We start from the raw sequence: 23,328 nt of genomic DNA, 5'->3' as shown, positions 1-23,328 counted from the left end.
GCATACGGCGCGAGATACTCCTTCTTGAGCTTCTGAACCCGTCACGCAGGCTCAATGCCGTTCAGCAAGCCCTCAGGGGCCTCTATCAAGCGTTTCTTTGGTTTCCTACACCTCCTCTTTTACGCGGACCCGACATGGCTCGACAAGATACTGGTATTCGTGGGCGCAATAGCTGCCATTGCAGCAGGCGTGCCATTCCCGCTCATCGGAATCGTCTTCGGTCAGTTGGTCGACGAGATCAATATTGCGACATGCAACAACCGCGAAGGTAGCTCCAACGGATCTGAAGAAGCCAACATCACGCCCAAAATCCTGCTGCTCGTCTACATTGCTTGTGGCACTTTCACTTGCATCTACACGCACCTTGTATGCTGGAACTTGGCATCGCAGCGCCTAGCTCAGCGCATCCGAGACCGTTACCTCCGAAATTTGTTGCGACAGGACATGGCCTTCTTTGACAACCTACAGGCCGGAGAAGTGTCCTCTCGACTCAATGGCGACATCCAGTCAATCGAGAGTGGTACTGGCGAAAAGGTTGGCGTTGCATTGACCTGCCTCTCCTTTTGTGTCACGGCCTACATCGTTGGCTTCATCAAGAATGCCGAGATTGCTGGCATGCTCGTCTCTTTAATCCCTGCATTCTTGCTCATGGCCGTGGTTGGCGGACACTTCTTTGGCAAGTATGCTGCCAAGGTCGGCAATTGCTTTGGGTCTGCTAGCGCCATCGCGTCTGAAGCTCTCAGTCACGTAGGCCTCGTGCATGCGCTGGGTGCGAATGCCAGGCTCGAGGCAAAGTTTGAGGGTCATTTGAGCGACGCTCGTGAGGCAGGTATCAAGAAGGCCACGACCGCTGCAGTCCAGGCTGGCCTGCTCTACTTCATCGCCTTCTCAGCCAGCGCCTTGGGTTACTGGCAGGGTAGTCGCAGGATCGCAGACTCTCTTGAGGGCAAAGGCAGTGCAACTATCGGAGAGATCTACACCGTCACGTTCATTCTGCTCGATGGTCAGTATCTTACCGATCGTTTGGGTCTTCCAACGCTAACTTCGGATACTAGGTGCCATCGTCCTCAGTCAGATCGCGCCCATGTTGCCGTTGTTTGGCGGGGCGATCTCAGCTTTCGAGCGCTTGCGCAAGGACATCGAGACTCGACCCACCATTGACAACACCTCATCATCCGCGGAAAAGCCTACTCATGTTGATGGGACTGTTGAGTTCCGCAACGTCGCGTTCACGTATAGTTCTAGGCCTGATCATCCCGTGCTGAACGGTATTTCTTTGACATGCGAAGCTGGTACGTCACACACATGGAACGAAATGGAAGTAATTTTGCTGACCATCCAATTCAGGCAAACTAACTGCTATCGTGGGTCTTTCTGGAAGCGGCAAGTCCACAGTCGCTAGTCTTATCAGCCGCTTCTATGATCCAGAATCTGGCGATGTACTTCTGGACGGCCGCAACGTCAAAGACATCAACATCAAGTCTCTCCGAGGTTTCATCAGTCTCGTCCAGCAAGAACCATCACTTCTTGATCGCTCCATATTGGAGAACATCGCTCTCGGTCTCGTCAACAGCCCGCCTCATGCCCATCTCGAGAAGACCCTGCTGAGCGGAATCCTTGCCCAAGTTGCCGAAGACGTCAGAGGCGGCCAGGATCTTGCCAAGGTTGCCGAGAAGGCTGGTCCAGAGGTTGTGGAAATACTTCAATTAGTGAAAGAGGCTGCAGACCTTGCCGATGTTGCCATCTTCATCGATCGCCTGGAGTTTGGATTCGCGACTTCGGTCGGCTCAAGCGGCAGTCTCGTCAGCGGTGGACAGAAGCAGCGCATTGCTCTCGCCCGAGCCCTGGTTCGCGACCCTCGGATTCTGATCCTCGACGAAGCCACCGCTGCTCTAGACTCAGCCAGTGAGCAACGCATCCAAGCTGCTATCGAGCGAGCTTCCCGTGGCCGGACGGTGATCTCGATTGCTCATCGACTGTCCACTATCAGAGCTGCAGCGAAGATCATCGTCATGAAGAAGGGTGACATCATCGAACAAGGAACCCACGATCAACTCATGGACTTGGAAGGGTCATACGCAGACATGGTTCGCCTCCAGAGCGTCAAGACTGATGAGGGTGCAACCAGCTCAAGGACAAGCCTGGACTCCCGCGATGCCGATTCTATCACCAATGAGAAGTTGGCGCTGAGTGCGCAGGAGCCCGATGCTGTACCGGCGAACGACGACAAGGCTACGGAAGCTGTCGAGCACACCAAGGGCGTCGTCATTGCGGGCTCTATCAGAAAGACAATGCTTCCCTTGACGCGACCGTACCTGCTTCTCGTGATGCTGGCTTTCTTCGCAGCACTGGTAGTCGGCGGCCAGTACTGCGGATCGGGTCTTCTATTCGGTAACATCATGGGCACCATGTCTCCATGCAACACGCCCGAGTACGTTCGTTCTAGAGGTGAACTGCTCTCTGGAATGTGGTTCATGCTTGCCTGCATCGCCTTCCTGGCCAATTTCACCAGTTGGGCATCGTTTGGTCTCTTGTCGGAACGCTTGATCTACAAGGTCCGCAATCTGTCTTTGCACACGCTACTTCAACAGCCGCTACAATGGCATGAGTCTGAATCAAGAAGCCCAACTGTGCTCCTTGAATTCATCACCAAGGATGGCCAATCGCTAGCGGGCTTCAGCGGCTCCATCATTGGTACACTCTTCTCCGTCGTTGTCAACTTCATAGCCGCCATCATCCTCTCCCATATCCTGGCATGGAGGATCGCAGTTGTCTGCCTCGTCGTCGTACCACTTCTCTTGGGCGCCGGTTTCATGCAGTTGCGTGCTATCGGTAAATTCGCCGCAAAGCACGCTGGAGCTTTCAGCTCTTCTATCGGTGTTACCATCGAAGCTGTCTCTAACATCAAGACTGTACATGCACTCTCTATCGAAGAGGAGATTATCCAAACTTATCGGCGATCGCTGAAGGCGCCACGCAAGGAGATGGTCAAGCAGAGTTTCAAGACCAACGTCTGGTTGGCCGTCGCTAACTCTTGCGGTACCTTCATTTACGCTTTCGCCTACTGGTGGGGCACAAAGAACATCATCGAAGGCAGGTATACCCAGACTGAGTTCTTCGTCATTCTCATCGCCATGCTGGTCTCCGCACAACTATGGGGTCAGCTGTTCACCCTTGCACCCGAGATCTCCAAGGCCAAGAGTGCCATGTCGCGCATTTGCGGACTCATCGAATTGGGCAAGGATACGCCCTCTACGGGCCACCACAATGACCTCAGTCTCTCGGAAAAGAACCAGGATGATGTCGAAGCACTAGCTGAATCACCAATACCAGCTACCACACAAGGTGGTGCTAGGGTCGTCTTCCGAGATGTCGGCTTTTCGTATCCAGCACGTCCTGGTGTCCCGGTCTTGACATCTCTTTCCTTGACCATTCAGCCGGGTCAATTCTGCGCCTTGGTCGGACCATCTGGTGCAGGTAAAAGTACTGTCTTGGCCCTTCTCGAACGATTCTACTCCCCCTCCTCCGGCAGTATTTCCATCAACGGTTTCGATATCGCGCGCCACCACGGCGCGTCCTTCCGCGATGATATTGCCTACGTCCCCCAGGAGAACATACTTTTCCAAGGAAGCATCAAGTTCAACATCGGACTAGGAGCAAGACCTGGACACACGCCATCCGACGAAGAGATTCAAGAAGCTTGTAAGTTGGCCAACATACACGACACCATCATCGATCTTCCCCAAGGCTATGACACCGAGTGTGGGTCCAAAGGCAACCAGCTATCTGGAGGTCAGCGTCAACGTTTGTCCATCGCCCGAGCTCTTGTGCGTAAGCCCAAGTTGCTGCTGTTGGACGAGAGTACGAGCGCATTGGATGCGGAGAGTGAGAAGGCTTTGGAGCAAGGTCTCGAACGGGCCGTCAAAGGTCACGGTGTGACCGTCATCGCGATTGCGCATCGACTGAGGACGATCGCCAGGGCCGATGTGATCTTCTTGGTTGAGGCAGGTAAAGTCGTGGACCAAGGACGTCACGAAGAACTGGTGCAACGCAGTGAGAGTTACCGCGTCAACGCTCTCCACCAGATGCTTGGATAGATTTGTTCATAATAAATATCGTTATATCGCTTTTCACCATATCAGGTTTACGCCAGCTCCACAGACTTTGGTAGTCTCTTTTCTCCGCCTTCCGGCAGCCAGACGTACAACGGAAGCTCTTGGTCTTCCCTCGCGCCGTTGGTCTTCTCCGGAGTAATGTCTTCCGACCTGTGCACCAGCTTCTCTTTGAGTCTTCTGCTTCCCATCTTCTCGTAGAGCTTGATGCCCTGCTTGGAGCTCTCTATGTACATGGGCAACCCAGTCTGTCGGCATATATCCATCTCATATTTGAACAGCAACTCGCCAATGCCCTTTCGTTGGTAGTCCGGGTGCACGGCCATGACGTGGCAGTAAACGTATCTCTCATTGAGCCACAGCTTCTCTCTCGCGTCCCAAAGCGGTTTAACAAGTGCCTCGGCTCGTTCACGTTCCTTGCCCTTCAGCCATCCAATCTCGCCTCTCTTCCAATCACTAGGCGAGATGTACACATCGAAAAGCGCCATACCAACGATCTTGTTAGTCTCGGTGTCGACACACTTCAGGGTGTATTGCGTCGCACTCGTCTTCCAATACTCCGAGACATGGCCGGTGTGAGCCTGTCTTCTCCTAGTCAGTCCACACGTCCGACAGTCAACGCGATTCAACGACCGGCACTTACCGAAACTCGGAAGTCGAGTCTGTCAAATCTTTCTCGGTAGCCGAAGGAAACAGCGCGCGCGTGATCGGGCTGTCCTTGAAGGCTGCAAAGTGCACGTCGTATACCGCGCTAATATCTGGAACCAGAGCGGGGAGGACTACGAAGCCCATGTTGTACGATTCGTCAACCTAGTGTGGTGTCGTTTGGGTGATCGAGCAGCGGGGAAAGATCTAGACCGTCTGCCAGTCGAGATGTAAACTTAGAAACAGAAGGTTTTGGTAACGTTTGACAGCTGCAGCGAACTGCTCGACCCAAAGACATGAACTTGGTAGCATTATTGCCCATTAACCATGGGGATTCAACGATCCACTCCCGATGCCCAGCTTTGCGGTTCAGAGATCGTCAGTCACGCATACAACATACTTTGATACCAAGCAGTTGGAGGGCGGGCACCATAGCTGTGCCAATTCCTCGGCTGTCGCTGAAGCACTACCACCTGCCTCACAAACGCTAAATTACAGGGCGCAAAACTAGTACGCAAGACCCACACTACGACGAGAAAAACCCTCACGCCACCGACGACAACCAGACCTTCTCCATTGAAGCGTACCGGCCGTTCTGCCTGTGCCTCCCCCTCGCATGTGCTGATTAAAGTTATCTGATCCGTCCTTAGCGAAACTTCCCGACGGAGGGATGTCCCGTCATAAAGCCCGATGACGGCTAGAGCGCGAAATCCAAGAAATACTGTACCATGGCCATGCGCATATCCACCTCTTGCGGCGATCAGCGCGTACAAGAGAATTTGCCGTGTCGTTCACGCGTGGGATGGCCGTATTCCCGTATGTACAGCGGGCATACTGCAGCGCCGGCCCTTCTCATTGAACCAGCAACATCCCTAACGAATGATGCACGACACTTAAAGCCGGTGGACGCTGTCGATCGATGCAAACAACGGGCATTGCTGCTGTAATTGGACGCGAGTAGTTCTCCGAACATCGGCCGTTATCAGATGAAAAAAGATCTGCAGCGCCAAAGACGTAACCCTGCATGACTCCTACTCCATCGGGCAATTCCGCGCTTGCATCGAAACCACATCATCAAATTTATCAGATGAAGCCTCATGACGCCTCCTTTCACGCTAGAATTATCTGATCCGCTAAGTGTGGGGATGGGTGTGCAGGGGCGGAGAGGCTTTTCTTTACGGCTAAATCGTGGTACTGCGCCTGATCCCACATTGGTGACATCGCCTCCGTGTTTTACGTTAGGCGATGCGCAATACAGCCTGCATCGAGAAAGACACAATGGCGCGATATAGTGGACCCTGTTTCTGCGTCGTAAGAGAAAACTATGACGCCGACGGCTGTCCGACCGAGGATGATGGGTCACTTGAAGCGGTCTGGTGTGCTCGTGCCGGAGATTCATCCTGGCGCGATGTGTGGAGAGTTTAGTTTGTGAGAGAGACGGAAGATCGTGGGTGAACTTAGTGGACTCGCGGCTTTACACTGCTTGGCTATTGCTACAGAAGTATCCGGAGTCTTCATCGGACTCGGAAACATACACGTCTTCCTCAGCTCCACATCTTCTCCAAAAATATATACCGTCCTCGCCATGAAGAGACCACATAGCAGTTTGAGCGGCGACAAGATGCATCTTCGCAACGGCGAGCATGTATCAAACTTCAGTGGTGCTCCAGAGGAGCATGTTGCGAAGAAGGTGCAAAGCAATGGCGCCTCGAAGACGCACAAGCAGGCCGCAACCCAGAATGGCGACCATGACGTTCTGCATACGAACGGCCACAGCTCGAAAGCCAACGAGATTCGGGCATTAATACCCAGCGACCTCACCTCAGATGCCGTTGTGGATACTGTTCTGGCCGCATGGTCGGTACTCATACACCGATACCAGAGAGATGTCTTCCATCAATTCACTTGGGGCGCGGTCGATGGCCGTGATCGGGCTTCGCAAACCATCAACACAGCCGACATCAACTTCGCCAGCCACCAAACAGCCGCGAGTTTGAAGTCACAGATCAGCAATGTGCGATCGAGGGACTATGATGCGCACAATGCTACTCTTTTCCTCAACGATGGATCACTACATGAGGTATTAACCAGCCCAATCATTTCCCTAACACGACTGACATGATCCAGTGGACTTTTGAAGTATCATTCAGAAGGGAGGGAGGCTCTCTCCATGCCACTTCAAGATGGCAGACGACGACCATGTCTCGCCACCAAGCCGTTTCGCAACTTCATTTCTTTGCTTCGATTCTTGATACCCTATTCAGCAACCCTGACCACAGCCTCTCTTCCTTCATGCCTGTTACCGAAGAAGAACTTGATGAGCTCTGGAGTTGGAACTATCCCTTGCAGCCAGAGTTGAGGTTCTGCATGCACGAGAAGGTTTCCGAGCAGGCTGCGCTCAATCCGGAGAAGATCGCCATCGAGGCCTGGGACGGCACCTTGACATACCGTCAAGTCGAAGATTATTCCACCGATTTGGCGCAGACTCTGCAGCTGCTGGACGACTCGCCGCGTCAGATCATTCCGGTACTTTTCGAGAAGTCGCGATGGACTTCGGTTGCAGTTTTGGCCGTCATGAAGGCCGGCGCATGCTTCGCGCTCCTTGACCCAGCACAACCAGAAGGCCGTCTACGAGCAGTAGTGCAGCAAGTTAGTGCGAAGCTTTTCATCTCGTCGAAAGCTCAGTCTACACTAGCTGCGCGTGTCGCCCCATCGGCGACTATCATCCCCATCTCCGCGTCCAAGTTCGACAAGGTGTACTCTCCAGCTGCTGCGCAGCAACCCAAGACCACTCTCGCACCAGTATCCCCTGACCAGCCGTTGTACATCCAGTTTACCAGTGGAAGTACGGGTCTTCCCAAAGGATGCATCATTACGCACAGTCAGTACACGTCTGGTGCGATACCGCGCGCTGACGCTGTGGGCTATCGATCGCATTCTCGCGTGCTGGACTTTGCGAGTTATGCCTTCGACGTTTGTATTGACTCAATGCTATGCACTCTCGCTCATGGTGCCACGCTCTGCACACCTTCTGATGAGCGTCGCATGAACGATATGAGTGGAGCCATGCGCGACATGCGTGTGACATTCGCCGGCATGACTCCCTCGGTCGCTCGCACGCTGGAAGTCGACATCCTCGACCACCTGGATTCCATCGCGCTAGGTGGCGAAGGAGTATCAACTAGCGACGCGATGTCGTGGGGTCAAAGGACCAGGGTCGTCAACGCCTATGGACCTTCGGAAACCACTGTTGGTGCAACTATCAACGACAACGTGGCCTCCAAGCCATACATCACTATGGGCAAGCGCAAAGGATGTGCCATTTGGCTTACTGAGCCCGAAGACCACAATAAGCTCGTTCCTGTTGGTGCAGTCGGTGAGTTGCTCATCGAAGGCCCCATCGTCGGCGACGGGTATCTCAACAACCCGTCGAAGACGAAGGAGGTGTTCATCGAAGACCCCGAGTTCCTGGTCAAAGGTAGCAAGAGCTACCCGGGTCGACATGGGCGCATCTACAAGACCGGTGATTTAGTACGTTTCGACCCTGACGGTGACGGTGAGCCCATCTTCGTCGGACGTCAAGATCAGCAAGTCAAGCTTCGAGGCCAGCGAATTGAGCTCGCTGAGATTGAGTTCAACATGCAGAAGCATCTCCCCGCAGACACTCAGCTCGCTGTTGAAGTCATCAAGCCTAGTGGAGGTGGCGAACAGACGCTCGTCGCTTTCCTTGTCGAGCAGAAGAAGAACGGCATGCGACATCTCGACGGAAATGTGTTTGGAAGCTTCACCACCAAGTTCCAGTCAGCTCTCAAAGCCATGACCAAGCAACTCGCCATCGACCTTCCCGGCTACATGGTGCCAAGCGCATACATCCCGCTCTGGAAGATGCCACTACTAGTGTCGTGCAAGACAGACCGGAAGCGACTTCGCGAGATCGGTACTTCAGTCACACGACAAGATCTTAGGCGCTTCAACTCAGTCATCTCTGAGAAGCAAGAGCCTACTACTGAGACGGAGCTCAAGCTTCGTTCATTGTGGGCGAAGCTTCTGGGAGGAGAAGCGGACTTCAGTGCCAACGACAACTTCTTCAGTATGGGCGGAGACTCCCTCCGAGCGATGAGGCTGGTTCCTCTTGCGAGAGAAGCTGGGTTGTTGCTACACGTTCCAGACATCATGCTGAATCCCACCCTGTCGGCCATGGCTGCCAAGGCAACACCTTTGTCGGAAGAAGCGACGAATGACGTGCCTGCATTCTCACTGATCGGGAAAGACTGGCAAGCGAAGTCGGCACAAGCGGAAACTGCCAAGCTCTGTGGTGTTGAAGTTGACGAAGTCGAGGATGTACTTCCTTGCACGCCGCTTCAAGAAGGTCTGATGGCTCTCTCGGCCAAGTTCCAGGATGCTTATGTCGCTCAGCGAGTTGCGACTCTTCCATCAGCGACTGCTCAGCGCTTGAAGAAAGCCTTCGATGTCGCAGTTCAGGGCTCGCCCATCTTGCGCACAAGAATCGTCAACGTCTCTGGTCGGGGTCTTTACCAGGTTGTCCTCAAAGACGGCAAGCTACTGCGCGAGCATGGCTCTGATCCAGCAGAGTATCTTCGACGCGATCGCGAGGAGGCTATGGACCTAGGAACTGCTCTCTTCCGCTACGGTCTGGCTCAAGAAGCCGGTAGCGACAAGACTCACTTCGTCATCACGATGCATCACGCTGTTTACGATGGATGGTCCATGCCTCTCGTGTTTGATCGCATCAACCGCGCTTTCAACGGTCTCACAACGGAGAGGCCTGTGTCTTTCAAGCACTTCATCAAGCACCTCACTAGTCTTGACCCAGCTGTAGCCCGAAACTACTGGAAAGAGCGATTGAACGGCGTCAATCCGCATCAATTCCCTCCTCTACCGCAGAAGGGATATGTCACCCAAGCCGACTCATTGCTCGAACACTACGTTACCGTTCCAACATCAGCGCACAACAAGCTCACTCTGGCAACCATCATCCGCGGAGCCTGGGCACTGACCTCATCATTGTACATGGGCCATCCCGACGTCGTGTTCGGAGAGACGTTGACAGGTCGTTCCGCGCCCGTACACGCGATTGTGGAGATTGAAGGACCCATGATCACAACAGTTCCCATTCGCGTCCGACTGAATCTCGACCGACCAATCGCTGAGTACCTACAAGCCGTCCACGCGCAGACTGTGCAGCAGATCCCGCACGAGCACTTGGGCTTGCAGAACATCCGGCGACTAAGCAAAGACGCACGTGTAGCATGCGATCTGCGCACAGGTCTGGTTTTGCATCCCAGGGAGGACGATGACGGTGCTCCTGTCGATATGGAGACTGCTCCTGCCAACACGTTCCTTCCCGCTGATGACGCGGAAGCTGCACGTGAAGCGCTCAAGTTCAACACATACGCCCTCATGCTCGTGTGCACGTTGGACGAGAACGGCTTCTTGGTCATGGCCAGTTTCGATTCGAAGTGCATCAGCAAGGACGCTATGGAGAGGGTACTTGTCGTGTTCAATCGCGTCATCACGGCGTTCTTGGGTAACCCCGAGAGCAAGCTGGGCGATGTCGCTGTTCTTGATCCCGCGGAAGCTCGAGATGCAGAGGCGATGAGGCCGCGAGATGTCATGAGCGACAGTGGTGTAGGCACCTCGCCAATCGACAGCCCGACTCAAGATGCCAAGTCAAAGGCGTCGTCGCCAAACGAGCAGAAGCTGTGCAGTATTCTCAGTCGCATCCTCGGTATGCCAGAGACGGAGATTAAGCCTAGCGACAGCTTTTTCGAATTGGGTGGTGACTCGATCGGCGCAATGCGCCTCGTGTCCGATGCGCGCGCACAAGGCTTGAACCTGACGGTGGCTCAAGTCTTCCAGAGCCAGTCTCTATCCGAGTTGGCGGCTTCGACGGGCAACGAGAAAGAGGACAAGCTGTTGGATATCCTGAGCCGCATTCTTGGTATGCCCAAGAGCGAGATCAATGGCAGCGACAGCTTCTTCGAGCTTGGAGGCGATTCCATCGGTGCCATGCGTCTCGTATCTGACGCCCGCGCTCAAGGCCTCAACATCACCGTTGCGCAGGTCTTCCAAAGCCAATCTCTTTCCGAGCTTGCTTCGTCTGCCGAGGAAGCAAATGCATCGCAGACCAACGTCAACATCGACGCACCTTTCGCAGCGCTTGGCAAAGAAGCTTCGCTGTACAGTGCCGACCGTATTGGCGCGTACCTGCAAGATCAGACTTGGCAAATCGCGGATATATACCCTGCAAGGCCGCTTCAGCAGCTCGCCGTTGAGGGTACCGTCGACTTGCCACGCTACTCACTGCGTTACGAACTCATCAAATTCGTCACACCAGTCGATCGTCAGAAGCTCGAGCAAGCTTGCCAAGAGCTCGTAGCACGCAACGAAGTCCTGCGCACTGTCTTCGTGAAAGATGAAAGCAAGGTTCTCGGCATAGTACTGTCATCTCTGCGAGTCCCTTACACCGAGATCGCAGTGCCAGACAACGAAGACATCGACACAGTCGCCCAAGCCTTCACAAAACAAGACATCCAATCACCCAAGCCGCATGGCTCGTCATTCGTGTCCTTCACCCTCTTTACCAGCGCAAAGACCGGCGCTTCAACCCTCGTCTTCCGCATCTCCCACGCCCAATACGACGAGATCTGCCTTCCCATCCTGTACGAGCAGCTCTCCGCCCTATACGCAGGCACCGACGTACCAGAGACGATACCATTCAGCAAGCACGTAAACCACGTGGTTCTAGACAACATGCCAAAAGCCATCCCTTACTGGCAGAACCTCCTGTCCGGCTCCCAGATGTCTGTCATGAAGCCCGACATTCCGCTCACACACCGCGGCCCTGCGGATGTATACATGGAGTTCGATATCTCCGCACGCCCGGCAAACATCACTATCGGGTCGCTGCCAACGGCTGCGTGGGCGCTCGTTCTGTCACAGCGTCTTGGTCTCAAAGACGTAGTCTTTGGTGAGGTCGTCTCGGGAAGAAACATTGGCGCCGCGAACGCTGATCGTATCTTCGGACCGACATGGCAGTACATTCCCTTCCGCGTACCGTTCAAGTCCAGCTGGACGTACCTCGACCTGTTGAACTTTGTGCAACACCAGCACATTACCTCCGCGGCCTACGAGTCCATGGGCTTCACCGAGATCGTAGAGAACTGCACGGATTGGGATGCCAAGAAGGTCAACTGGTTCGATACAGTCGTTCACCAGGCACCTGCTTGGGTCGAGGAACTGCCGTTCGGCAATGGTGTTGAGGCGAAGTTCGAGACGCTGTATCCGCATGGCGAGCCGTTGAGGGAGTGGAAGTGCCAGGCCTTTGTCAAGGATGGAGGAAAGAAGTTGGGTATCGAGATTGTTACTTTTGAGGAGTGGAAGGACGTCGCTAGGGGTGTGTTGAAGGAGGTTGGTGAGGCGCTGGAGTGCTTGATGAAGGGTAAGGCGGGAGAGAAGATCTTCGATGGTGGGGATGCGGGCGGTGAGGAGGGCAAGCCGAGCTTGGAGGATTTTGAGGGTGTGATGTAAGTCGCATCTCGGTGTTTGGGTAGGCGTTAGTGTAATCGTAATCCTTTTCTCATTGACTCCCTCGCAATATTGGTCACTTCCGCTGGGTTGTGATTGTGTACGTGACTTGGCTTGGTATCGCTCGTTCTTCCCTTGGTTTGCGTACCACGCCTCATCGGTCTCGCAATACCGTTGAGCATCATCCGCCAAGTACAATCACCCTGCACTTTATCCAGGATCAATACAGATGTATGTCGTAGCTCAAAGTTCCTTGACTAGGCACCATGCGGATATGAGTTCCTAGTGATGCGATGGTATTTGTCCGCGTAGCGTTACGCACGTGCTTGTCATCGAGTCCAAGTGTGACGAAGTTCATTTCGAACAGCGTCTTCGTGCTACAGGATTCGCTTTGGAGTTAGAATAGGTGGGCATGAGGTACTGTGATAGTTAACGTGTAGTTTCGTTGCCCTCTTCACGACGCGTTCCGCCCAATATTCTCCTACTTATACCAAAGACATGTCATCTAAGGTCTTCGTCGCAACATCCTCCAGTTCCTATTCCTTGATATACGCTGCTATCGTCCATCGATCGATATACAGTTCGCTACCATGAATCTTCTTCTGGCAATCGTCTCTCTTGCCGTCTTTGCAGCAGCGGCCCCTCCACAAGGGCTGAGTAAAAGACAAGGAGCTCTTACCGGTCCTATTCCCGCTCAAGGCCAAGTCGAATGCGATGGCGAGCCCGGTCGCACATATTGCTTTGACGAAGTCGTTTGGGGCAAAGGTACCTCGCCCAATCCACCTCTTTGCAACTTCCTCTTCGTCCCTCAGTAACGTCGCTGAATAACAAGGCTAATCTCCTCCAGGCCAAGACTACCAGACGCTCCTTCACAGTTACTGCCAAGGGGAATACGCCCACGACGCTTTGAGCTGCCACGGATGCATGCGCCAGCCGTTCCCAACGGACCTTTGCGACGCTGGGCCAGGAGCTTGGAACTCGGCGTTTTATTGTACCGAAGATGGCTACAAGTTTTCGCATCGATGCCAAGATTGGTGCAAGGAAGGATTGTGTGAATGATTGACGACAGCGTGGTGGACGAGTGCGCGGAGGGCGGTGGTTTGGAAGAGAAAGCAAGGGGCTCTGCTTGCCCACATGGGTTAGCTCAGTTGGTGGTGGACAAAGGCAGGATCTTCGCTCTCTCATAGATCAATGCGGTACGCCGAAAGTTTCGTGATCTCATGGAAAAAATGCATGTCAGTGTCAGCCTGAATTTCCTTCGTCTTGAGAGTTGAAAGTCGATGTCGGGAAGGAACGCGTCCGGGTCGGTGCACGTGCTCTCGTGGTTAGCGTGATTGCCCAGCTTTCCATCATGCCCCGCGCGTCTGACTTGCGACCTTGATCACACCTCAACCCTCCACATGTCACAGAACGTTATCGCATTGCTCTAGTGCGCGCATCCATCACGATGGATGCGGAAATACCACATCTTCCCGCGGAGATACATCGCCTCATTGCAGCATACGTCCATCGTGAGGATTTACCACACTATCGGCTCGCAAGCAAACAGTTGTGCGTGATAGGTACCGAAGAATTGTTCGGCACAATTGTTTTCCACTACAGTACTGCGAGCGTCGATCGCCTGCAGAAGCTCAGTGCAAATGATCGACTTCGAAGATGTGTCAAGACCATCTTCTGGGACGACAATTTATGGCACATTTATCGCGTCGAGGGCATGCACGAATGGAAAATGTACTGGGACTTCACAGCAGGTCGTCACTTGCCCCGACATCGCCGTAGCGACTCGCAAGAGCTAGATAAGCCGTTATATGCTCAGCTTGCGGAGGACCGACGAGAGTGGGAGGCATATGGTGACAAAGTAAAGGACGAGAGAATCGCAAGACAAACGATGAGCCAGTTTGAGGCGCTTGGAAGCTTTCAGAACTTACGTTCGATACACATGGTCAACGGCCAGCTTTCGCAGGCCCACCGAGGTGTGAGAAAAGTGGCACATGCGCTACCCCGCGCTTTGCCCGTACCTCCCGTGTTGCGTAGAGGAGAAGGTATCAACTTTTTCTATGCTCTACCAGGGGTGGAGGCTTTCCGGACTATACAGCAATACTGCAAAACCTCGCTAAGAAAACTCAAGTCAGACAGAGTGCAACTTGAGGCTTTCACCTCATGGGAGCCGGGTGAACTACATTGCTTAACAAGTCTGGACATCACGATATTTGGATTCTCCGGTGACTGGCGCTTCCAAAGTACTAAATGGACGTTGGAGCTACTAATGGAAAACCTGGAGATGTTCATTGCTTGTCTACCAGAGCTCGAAAGTCTCAAAATCGGCCTGGAGAACGGGCGAGAGGAGACCATCGCACCACTTGCGAGCCTTCGCCACGTATTTGCTGCTAAAACTACATGGCCTAAATTACGAAAATTATCGTTGTCTGGGTTTTCTGCTACGCCGGAGACTTTGGTGTCACTTCTGAGCGAACACAGCTCCACGTTGAAGGATCTCAGGCTACGCGACATTTCCTGGAAGATAGGCCCAAACGACGCATCAGAAGAAAATCCCAAGGTGCCATTGAGATCTATCCAGCATTGCGCATGGCCGCGGGTACTGCAAGAGATAGCGGAGTGCTTGTCGCTGAAACGTGCGACTGTGTCGGGAACGCTTGGTGAAAACGGAGATGTGCTTGGATGGCGACTGGACAAGAAGGACGATGAGCTCGCCGCTGATGTTGAGAATTATCTCGTCAGTGGAGGGCAGTGCCCGCTGACGGCTCACAACGCTCACTTTGCGGTCGACAATTGCGAACTCCCCCCAATCTCAGTCGCATCATAGTGGCGATACATCAAGTACGGGAAAGCTTATTCTGATGAGCTTTACTAAGAGGCTCCCCCTTGGAGATCTACACGCCACAGTTCGTCAGGGTCGCGCATAGAACATCGCGTATATTCTTAGGGTGCTTTACAGTAAGAGGCACTACAAAACAACTAGCTTTTGGCGACAATCTTCACGTGAGATACAGTCAGAACCTGCAAAGATGAGGATATGGGGTCGGTGTCTTACATGCCGTCAGTACTGTTACAATATCGCCTGTTTCAGCCACTTTCATTACATGAAGGGGCCATGCGACCCAATCGTACCAGTCGCACATAGTCTCACAATCGACGGGACATTCTCATGGATACACATGTCATTCTAATAAAATATTTACAGAAGCGCTAAGAACACGAAAAGGCGTAAACGGGCACTGCCACCCAAGCAACGCTAAGCACAAAAGCCAAACAAGTTCTAGTAGTTGTACTTGTAGCACAGCGTTGTTCCAGTGGTGTCGAGGACATCCCTGACCTTGACATCAGGACGGATACCGTAGACGTTGATGTTGGTGTCGAGGGTAAGGGCCCTGCCAGATGCGTCGTTGCCGTTGATGGTGTTGACACGAGCACCGTTGGCGTTTTGCCAGATGCGGAAGTTGCGGTCGACGAAAGCGTGGTGGAGCCAGAAGATGGGGTCGGCGGGCGAACCGTACGTGTCTTGCATGACAGCGCCGATACCGTTGTGGCCCCAGGCGTGGGGGCCTCCCTCTGCACATTGAGCCATGCCGGCGAAGTCGCCGTAGGCGTTGCATTGGTTCACGTAGTCGGAGTTGCAGTATTGGGTCTTGGCGGCATCGCCGTTGCGGGCAAGGCAATGGGGCGTGTTGCCTGAACCGGGGCCAATGTTAATGGCAAGGTTGGCGAATGCCTGTAGAGTGTTAGTTGCTTGATTATAGGAGGCGTGTCGGACAATGGGGTTGTACTTACGCCATTGGTTACACAGTTTCCGCCGAGGGCAATGCCTCCGAACCACTTGGCTGAGAAGATGGATGATGCCGAGAAGCGACCGGCGTACTTGGTCTCGTCGAACCAGGGCATGGTTTGGCTGAAGCCACATTCTGAGCGTAGAATGTCCTCGAAGACCCAGGTGTAGTATCGGTGCCAGAGCAAGAATTTGGAGTTTCCGTGCACGTTGGGTGTCAGGGTCTGGTGGAGGGCGACGAGATCCTCATACCGGCTCTTGGCTGCGGGGAACTGGCCTGAGGGAGCGCGGCCCATCAAGCACTTGATGGCATCCACGAATTGTTGCTTGCTGCTGTCGGGGTAGGAGTCCCACTCAACGCGGACGCGGGGGTTGGCGCATGTTGCAGCGGCAGCGAGTGTAGAGACGCGGAAGTTTTGGTTTTGCGCAGCAGGCTCCTCTGGCTGTGTGGCATTGTGCTCCTCGAATATCCGCTTGGCATCCGCAAGAGGAACGGGCTGAACGAACTTTGGTGTCTCGGCGAAGATGTTGAGGGGTAGGGCCTTGATGAGCTTGGTCAGGGGAAGTTCCTGAGGAGATGGAAGCGCAGAAACGCTGGCTACAACAGCCAAGGTGGCGGACAAGATTGAGGTACGCATGATTAAGGTATAAGTATTAAAAAGGTACTAAGATCCCGATTGACAGTAGCAGGAAAGCGAAGGACAACAACCTAAAAGCGAATGCGGTTGCTTGGTGTGATTGTTGAGCGAGCTGTACAAAAAGATCCCGACATGCAGGACGGCCAGTCATCCTTATACCTGGGACCTGCATCTTCCGCCTTACCGCCCGACTATCCAAAGCGCGCGCGCCTCGTACTGCAGATCATTCGCAGTGCGCTTGACGAGCCGTCTCACCAGCGACACCTGATGATCGGTCATGGAAATACGAAGCACGCATGTACCGTGGGCGTGAATTCGGCCTAGGCCTGCAACGTAGTATTGGAAAGTAAGTAAGCGTGCGCGAGCTACAGCAGAGGGAACAAATGATAAGTGGGAGGCTATACTGCTTTTGGGCCGTGGCTCATCAAACGCTGGCCGGGCGCCCAGGTCAGGCCAACCTCGGGCTTGACAGTCTACACACGAGGATGATGCTGCTTGCCGTGGGCTCCTGGGCCTGAGCCGACCCCGAGTTGCGCGGAAATTGTCAGCGCGCTGACGTGAACGAACTACTGTGGAGCTTGTCGCTTTTCCTGGGCCTGCCCACGCTGCGTTCACGAGGCGGACCTGCCGGCTGCCGGAATGCAGGGCCGCCATGATTGGATGGCGCATCGTGTTTTTCTCTTCGCTTCCAGATGCCGTGCAGCCAAATATAGCTCTCAGGAACGCCCTCGGTATCTAGCAATGTCTAGTAATGCTCCGGTCAACATGGCGTCCGCCAGCGTGCCATACCTACTGTCATGCAGACTGTCACATCGCGCGCGGGTGAGTTGTCAATCGAATACGGCAGCGTCATCTCGACTGAAGGATTTGCTAGTATCGTCCTTCGCCCGTTCAGCTGAGATTAGAATGCCACAATCCATTGTGCGACGGCAAGATAGCAGCCGTTGCCGTTGCAAACAAAGTGGCTGTGATTTGAAAGGGGGATCTGCGGCCAGCATGCACTTCCTGTCGCTAAACACCCAACCCCCAGCGCCTCACATAAAGGCGCTCCACACACATGCGGGAATAACCTCGCACAAAGCATCCCGAACAATCCACTATCGCCTTATCACGCAAACTCCCCATCGCAATCTCCTCGCGCACAGGCTTATCGGCCGTCTATTTCGAGTGGCAAGGCTCCACTTCCATCGTGACGCCCCAATGCCTCGTCGTACGAGGTCCAATTCCACAGTACGAAGGCAGCATGGTGATGATGTTGGAAAGTGCGTGAGGGCGAAGGAGGAATACGGTCTACCCCGCCAGCTACTCAGCGCTAGCCAGCGCCGACACGAGAAAAACAATAACACTACTGCTCGAGGGCTGAAGAAGGCTGAGCTTAGTACCTGCGAGGCGTGCAAAGAAAAAACCATCCAGATCTCGTGTAAGATTCCTTTTAGCAATCGAAACGGCGAGCCCGGCGTGCCGTGATGCTTCTTCACCGCCATACAACTCACCAGTGCAAACCCCAAGCAATGCCGCAACGGGCATGTGCCACATGAGCAAAGGAGAAAAACGTTCAATCTATGTGTAGAACGCATGTTCGCGCTACTATAGGGCGTGTCTCAGCCTCATGGGACAGTTGTTCGGTTACACATACCATACTAGAGCCTACCAGCGTCTCTAGCAGTGGCAGCGTACCCCAACGAGGAAAGTCACACGGCTGGGTTGGAGAACACCGGTACTGGTACCGCTCGCGATGCGTGCACGTGGCAAATCGAGCATATGATGCTTTTGTGCTCTCATCAGCAATGTAACCCGCGCTACGCCTCGCCAGCATTCGTAGTCGACCCAGATGGTGTTTTGGAAACCGAGTACTTTCTTACAACTCCGACAGAACAATATTGCCGCCGCGCGGAGATCAGCGGTCTCCGCGATCTAGGTCTGAGAAGCCGAGAACTGTATATGCTTCTTCGTGCAGGTCTTCTTTTTTCCGTTTGCCACGCTTCGATCAGCAGTTTTGGTTGGCGCAGTGATGCTGGGTTTGGGAAGCCGAGTATATACTGCGGCGCATGCTTCTCGATATTCCTCCACATGGGCCTGTTTCTGTCACGCTGAACTCCGCAGTTTCGGTATGCGATGCATTGTCTCGAACTGGAGCCGTCATCATCTATGAGGTGCGCATTGAGCCTGTAGTGGTCGATTTCATTACGTCTTACAGTCGTAAGACTCGTCGCATTCACCTGAAATGTCAAGTTACACGGCAGGCTATACATTGTTCAATTTGTCCGGACGTTGGTTTTGAGTGCGTCAATACAAGACATGGTTTACCCGGAGGCCGAAATTGATGACATGAACCTTGCTTCCGATACTTTCGGTGACATGTCGGTTCCCTCCCTTCCGCTATGTCGACATCTGCCGCAACCCGCCGTAAGACCTAACAAGTGCATCAGCACTACGGCAATGGGAAGCGCATATCACTCAGCCCTGGTCATGTCTTAATCAGACTACACGTCGTGTGACCCTAACTGAAAAGTCCTCCATAATCCACATCCCGGCATTGTGTATCCTCGCTGCTGCGTGCGGATGTACGATCGAGAAGTCAAACCTCCGCAGTAGCTCCACGAAAACCTTGTTGAATTCCATCAACGCGACGTTCTGGCCCAAGCACTTGTATTTCCCGTAGTGGAAGACTAGGTCCACGGTACTGGCCATGTGCGCAAGACGTGCAGGATCTTCCGAAGCGTCCAGCCAACGTTCTGGCCTGAAGAGCTCAGCATCTGGACCGAAGATTTCTGTAGAGTGCTGGATGCTGAGATAGGAAGACCCAATCTGCGTGCCTGCAGGAATGAATTTGCCGGCAAGGATATCACCGCCTGCAGGAACGCTTTTGAAGTTCGACCCACTCGCTGGAGGCAGAATGCGCAAGCCCTCTTTGATAGTAGCCTGAAGATACGGTAGTTGTCGCGCCTCAGCATCCGTAATAGGCGAGGAAATCGTCCCAGCAGCAATACCGTCATCGATCTCCGCTTGTAGTCTTCTATAAGAAGATGCATTGGCCAGCGTATAGAGCATTACAGCGCGAATCGTAGACGCCGAAGTATCGCTACCAGCGATAATCTGCAAGAGAGCTTCGCTCGATGCTTCTTCCGGCGTAAGACCATGACGAATAAAAGATCCGAGCATGTCGGACTTTGGCTTGGACTCCTCGGATGCAAATCTTTCCGCAACCGCTTTCCTTGCAACGTTGATGAAAGCCCCGAAGCCGAGCTTGTCGCTCTCTTTGGGAAGCACGCCTCTCAACAGGCGCGAATGTAACAGATTCGCCAGCCAAGGCACGTACGAAAGCGCCATCATAACGGGAACGTATGTCGTGGTGATCTTGATGTAATCGTGGAGATCGACGTCTTGCTTCAGATACCCCATCGGTTTCCCGAATGCCAGTGCGCTGATGACGTCGAGGGTGAAGTACTGCGTTTTGAGCGCTAGATCCATAGGTCGGTATTCGGTCGCGGTCGAGATATACTTCGTCTCGATCAAATCGATGAACGCAGCAACCTGTTCATCGACGGTGCCTTCCATAGACTCATTCTCCTTCCCGGAGTAGCCAGGGGCCATCTTATTCCTCAACCTCAAATGCGCCGCCTCGTCGCGCATCGAAAAGAGATTGTCGCGTCCAGGCTCCAGCTTCATCGCATCGTACCATGGCCCTCGTGTGTATTCAGACCGCACTGCCGTTGTTCTGCGCACAATGTCTGGATCGCTGGTGACCAGGTCGGTTGGGCTGACGCGTACCAGCGGGCCATATTTGTCGGTTAGTTCTTTCGTCGCGCGTGGAAGTTGTCCTTTGAGCGATTTCGATATGATCCAGTAGGTGGAGATTGATGCCCAAAAGGGTCCGGGGATGTGCGATAGACGGTACCATTGCAGTGCGACGCGGATGAGGTGTGTTAGCAATAGTGCGGTTGGTACGCCAATCGCGATGAGGCTGTTGTAATTGTTCAGCGCGGGGCTGGCCACGCCATCGTCAACGCTAACCGCCATTCTACGACGGAATACACTGAAGGAGGGGGAATACTGTGCGATGCGCATCTCGTCTCGCGACGCATCATATATGTCTTGCCCATTGCATTGCTGGGCGTAAGCATGTTTTGTCGTGCATTATCGCACGGCAGGCATCTCTCGCTGCTTGAGTCCCTTCTCGCACTAGCCTGTAGACGAGCACATCGTACAAGGTTTAGACCCAACCGCTGAGCGCAGCCATGCCAGCCAAAACATTCAGTTGTTATGTAGCAGTTTCGTCGAAAGAGAATATGAGGTTCAAACCTCCTCGATTACTCAGAACCCGTGTAGAAGCACGCGCGCCTGTTTGCCAGTGGTGATGGAAGGCATGAGTTGTAATCATTGTATACGGACGAACATCTATCTCAAAGCAGTACCCCGCATGACACCGAGTTCAATCCCTGCTACTCAATATATCCCGCGTCATCGTGCGCCAGGTCAAAGTTATCAATCGCCGATGTTGCTAATTCGAACGCTATGAATGATGTTGCCAACGCCTCTGAACTCGAAAACACCGTACCCCATCATGAAATCGTTAATACAAAGGAGATATATCGCGCTACACCTACTTGTACATGTGTTCGCAAGACAGGATAGTCTTCTAAACCGTACTGACCACACCAGCAAGGTAGATCTTGCACCAATCAGTTGTGTCGCACGTCGTTCGAATCGGGCAACTCCTGAGCCACCGGAGCCGTGTACATCTCCTGCGTACCCGAATAGAACTCATTGTTCTTTTTCTCTGGCTGACCATATTGAGCTGGCATTGGTGATAGCGCCGACATTGGTGACATTGGCGAGCCGTATGCGTGTTGTTGCGGCGTGGGAAGACCATCATCCGGAACGACTTTACGGTTGCGTTTGCGTCGAAAACATAGGAAGAAGACAACAGCGATGATGGCTATACCGCCAAGTGCAGCGCCGATCCCGATACCTGCTTTGGCAGCCGTTGACAGGCTTTGCTCAGATCGTGTCTTACTCCCTGATGTGCTCACATCGGTGTCGTTAGGTGAATTCGGCTTCACGCTCTCAACGACACTCCAGTGTCCCGCCCAGCTCTGGTTGAAGTAGTTCGTCTTCTCGCTATCCCAGTAGTCTAGAGTGGTTGCTCCGTCGGCAATGTCCGTGAGCTGGTCACCTAGGCCCTGACCGTTGAAGCCTGGCCCAGGAGCTTGACCAAGCCATGTTATCTGCGAAGCCCAGTTGCGACCGACGTAGGCTGCTTGGAGGAAGGCGCGGCCTAACCTATAGCGGTCGTCCTCGTTTGTAGGCGTGTAAGAGTGGCAGGGGAAATAGGGTGTCGGCTTCTCGACGATAGGGGTGTCAAGTGTGAGGTTGAGTAGTGCGAAAGGAACTTTGATCGTGACATTGAGGTTGGCTCCAGATCCAGGGGGGAAGGTAAAGCTGAGGTATGCAGGAGAGGTGACGATCTTGGCATAGTTTGAGTCGTCCGTCTTCCAGAGAAAGTATTTCGTCGTTGGATCGTACTTGATCGGAAGTACTTTGGCAAGGCCTTCGCATGTGTTGTCCGGTAGTGACAGGTACGGGTTACGAGGGTCGATGATGACTTGTTGGGCCTTTCCTGTCTCGCCAGTGTCGGCGACAAGCAGATTACTGATGCTGTCCACATCGAAGGGTGATTCGCCATACTCAACCCCGATGCCAATGTCAAGGAGGTCGACTTTATCCTGGTCTCGAAAGGACGTTGGTGGACCTATAACGCGACCTTTGTTGTAGCCACCGAAGACCAGTGAGCCAGGATAGTCGAATGCAGCGGATCCGATATGTAGCAGGTACGAATATGAACCGATGATGCCATCCTTGTATAGCTTACCGTTATAGACGTTGAGTGATACGTCGTACCCGGCAACAGTGTCGCTTTCCGAGAAGGTCTGCACTTGCTCTCCGCCCCCAAGACCCAAGTAGCCGAGCCTCATCCCTGACACCTTGCCATCAAAAGCCGTGATGTTTCCTGAATTCGTATGCATGATTGAGGCGTTCCATACTGTCGTGCCGCGGATTGTCAACGCTCGATCCGTATAGTTCGCGGGGCCCGCCATTAGACCGAAAGATGGGATTTTGACAGTAGGGTGCCACCCGCCCAGTGGGAGGAAGCTGGTTGCACCAGCATCTGGCTCCCACGTGCCTCCTTCACCACAAGTACTATCGGGGAAAGGATCGCAAGCTGATTGGCTGAAGATGAAACTCTCAAACGATCCTCCCGGATAGACGTCGACGTCGGCGTGGTTCTGACCTCCTATCTTCAGATTGGTATCATTGCCTCCGACCGTAATTCGTACAGCTTGCCATGGTCCATCGGGGCCATACTTCTTGTCACTCCATGGTACATCCAGGTGGCTCTGCGTAGTCGAGCGAACTATGAAGAAGACCAGGAAATTGACGCCTATCTGGAGGAAAGATCGTGAAGACATCGGAAGGCGTGTGACTGTTGTATCAGAGACAGTGTGATAAGTCACAACGAGGTATCTTACGACCAGTCATGGCCTGCTATACATAGTCAGTGCGAACGGGTGTGTAGAAGGTACCCCACCCGTCGGTGACA

The 23,328-nt window shown here is 53.6% G+C and overlaps 6 protein-coding genes across 6 annotated transcripts; 2 read left to right on the top strand and 4 right to left on the bottom strand.

The window, feature by feature from the left end:
* Positions 1-54: 54 nt before the first annotated feature.
* Positions 55-4,097, top strand: J4E93_010088 (uncharacterized protein; the record flags this gene model as incomplete). The annotated part of the gene is made up of 3 exons (XM_049347974.1): positions 55-1,003; positions 1,056-1,292; positions 1,348-4,097. The coding sequence occupies 3 exons, from the start codon at positions 55-57 to the stop codon at positions 4,095-4,097; spliced, it is 3,936 nt and encodes a 1,311-aa protein (XP_049194951.1).
* A 47-nt stretch (positions 4,098-4,144) lies between these two features.
* Positions 4,145-4,904, bottom strand: J4E93_010087 (uncharacterized protein; the record flags this gene model as incomplete). Its single annotated transcript, XM_049347973.1, has 2 exons — positions 4,145-4,697; positions 4,756-4,904. 2 exons carry the CDS (start codon positions 4,902-4,904, stop codon positions 4,145-4,147), a joined length of 702 nt encoding a protein of 233 aa, XP_049194950.1.
* A 1,438-nt stretch (positions 4,905-6,342) lies between these two features.
* NPS6 (NRPS) lies at positions 6,343-12,308 on the top strand (the record flags this gene model as incomplete). Its single annotated transcript, XM_049347972.1, has 2 exons — positions 6,343-6,837; positions 6,885-12,308. The coding sequence occupies 2 exons, from the start codon at positions 6,343-6,345 to the stop codon at positions 12,306-12,308; spliced, it is 5,919 nt and encodes a 1,972-aa protein (XP_049194949.1).
* Positions 12,309-15,582: 3,274 nt separating this feature from the next.
* Positions 15,583-16,727, bottom strand: J4E93_010085 (uncharacterized protein; the record flags this gene model as incomplete). The annotated part of the gene is made up of 2 exons (XM_049347971.1): positions 15,583-16,035; positions 16,095-16,727. The coding sequence occupies 2 exons, from the start codon at positions 16,725-16,727 to the stop codon at positions 15,583-15,585; spliced, it is 1,086 nt and encodes a 361-aa protein (XP_049194948.1).
* Positions 16,728-19,205: 2,478 nt separating this feature from the next.
* Positions 19,206-20,747, bottom strand: J4E93_010084 (uncharacterized protein; the record flags this gene model as incomplete). Its single annotated transcript, XM_049347970.1, has 1 exon — positions 19,206-20,747. One exon carries the CDS (start codon positions 20,745-20,747, stop codon positions 19,206-19,208), a length of 1,542 nt encoding a protein of 513 aa, XP_049194947.1.
* Positions 20,748-21,409: 662 nt separating this feature from the next.
* On the bottom strand, positions 21,410-23,197 carry J4E93_010083 (uncharacterized protein; the record flags this gene model as incomplete). The annotated part of the gene is made up of 1 exon (XM_049347969.1): positions 21,410-23,197. The coding sequence occupies one exon, from the start codon at positions 23,195-23,197 to the stop codon at positions 21,410-21,412; it is 1,788 nt and encodes a 595-aa protein (XP_049194946.1).
* Positions 23,198-23,328: the final 131 nt, after the last annotated feature.

The sequence above is a fragment of the Alternaria ventricosa genome (genome assembly GCF_023758065.1).
Source record: "Alternaria ventricosa strain BMP 2768 chromosome Unknown scaffold_26, whole genome shotgun sequence".
Taxonomy (NCBI): domain Eukaryota; kingdom Fungi; phylum Ascomycota; class Dothideomycetes; order Pleosporales; family Pleosporaceae; genus Alternaria; species Alternaria ventricosa.
This window is presented reverse-complemented; position numbering and strand designations above follow the sequence as displayed.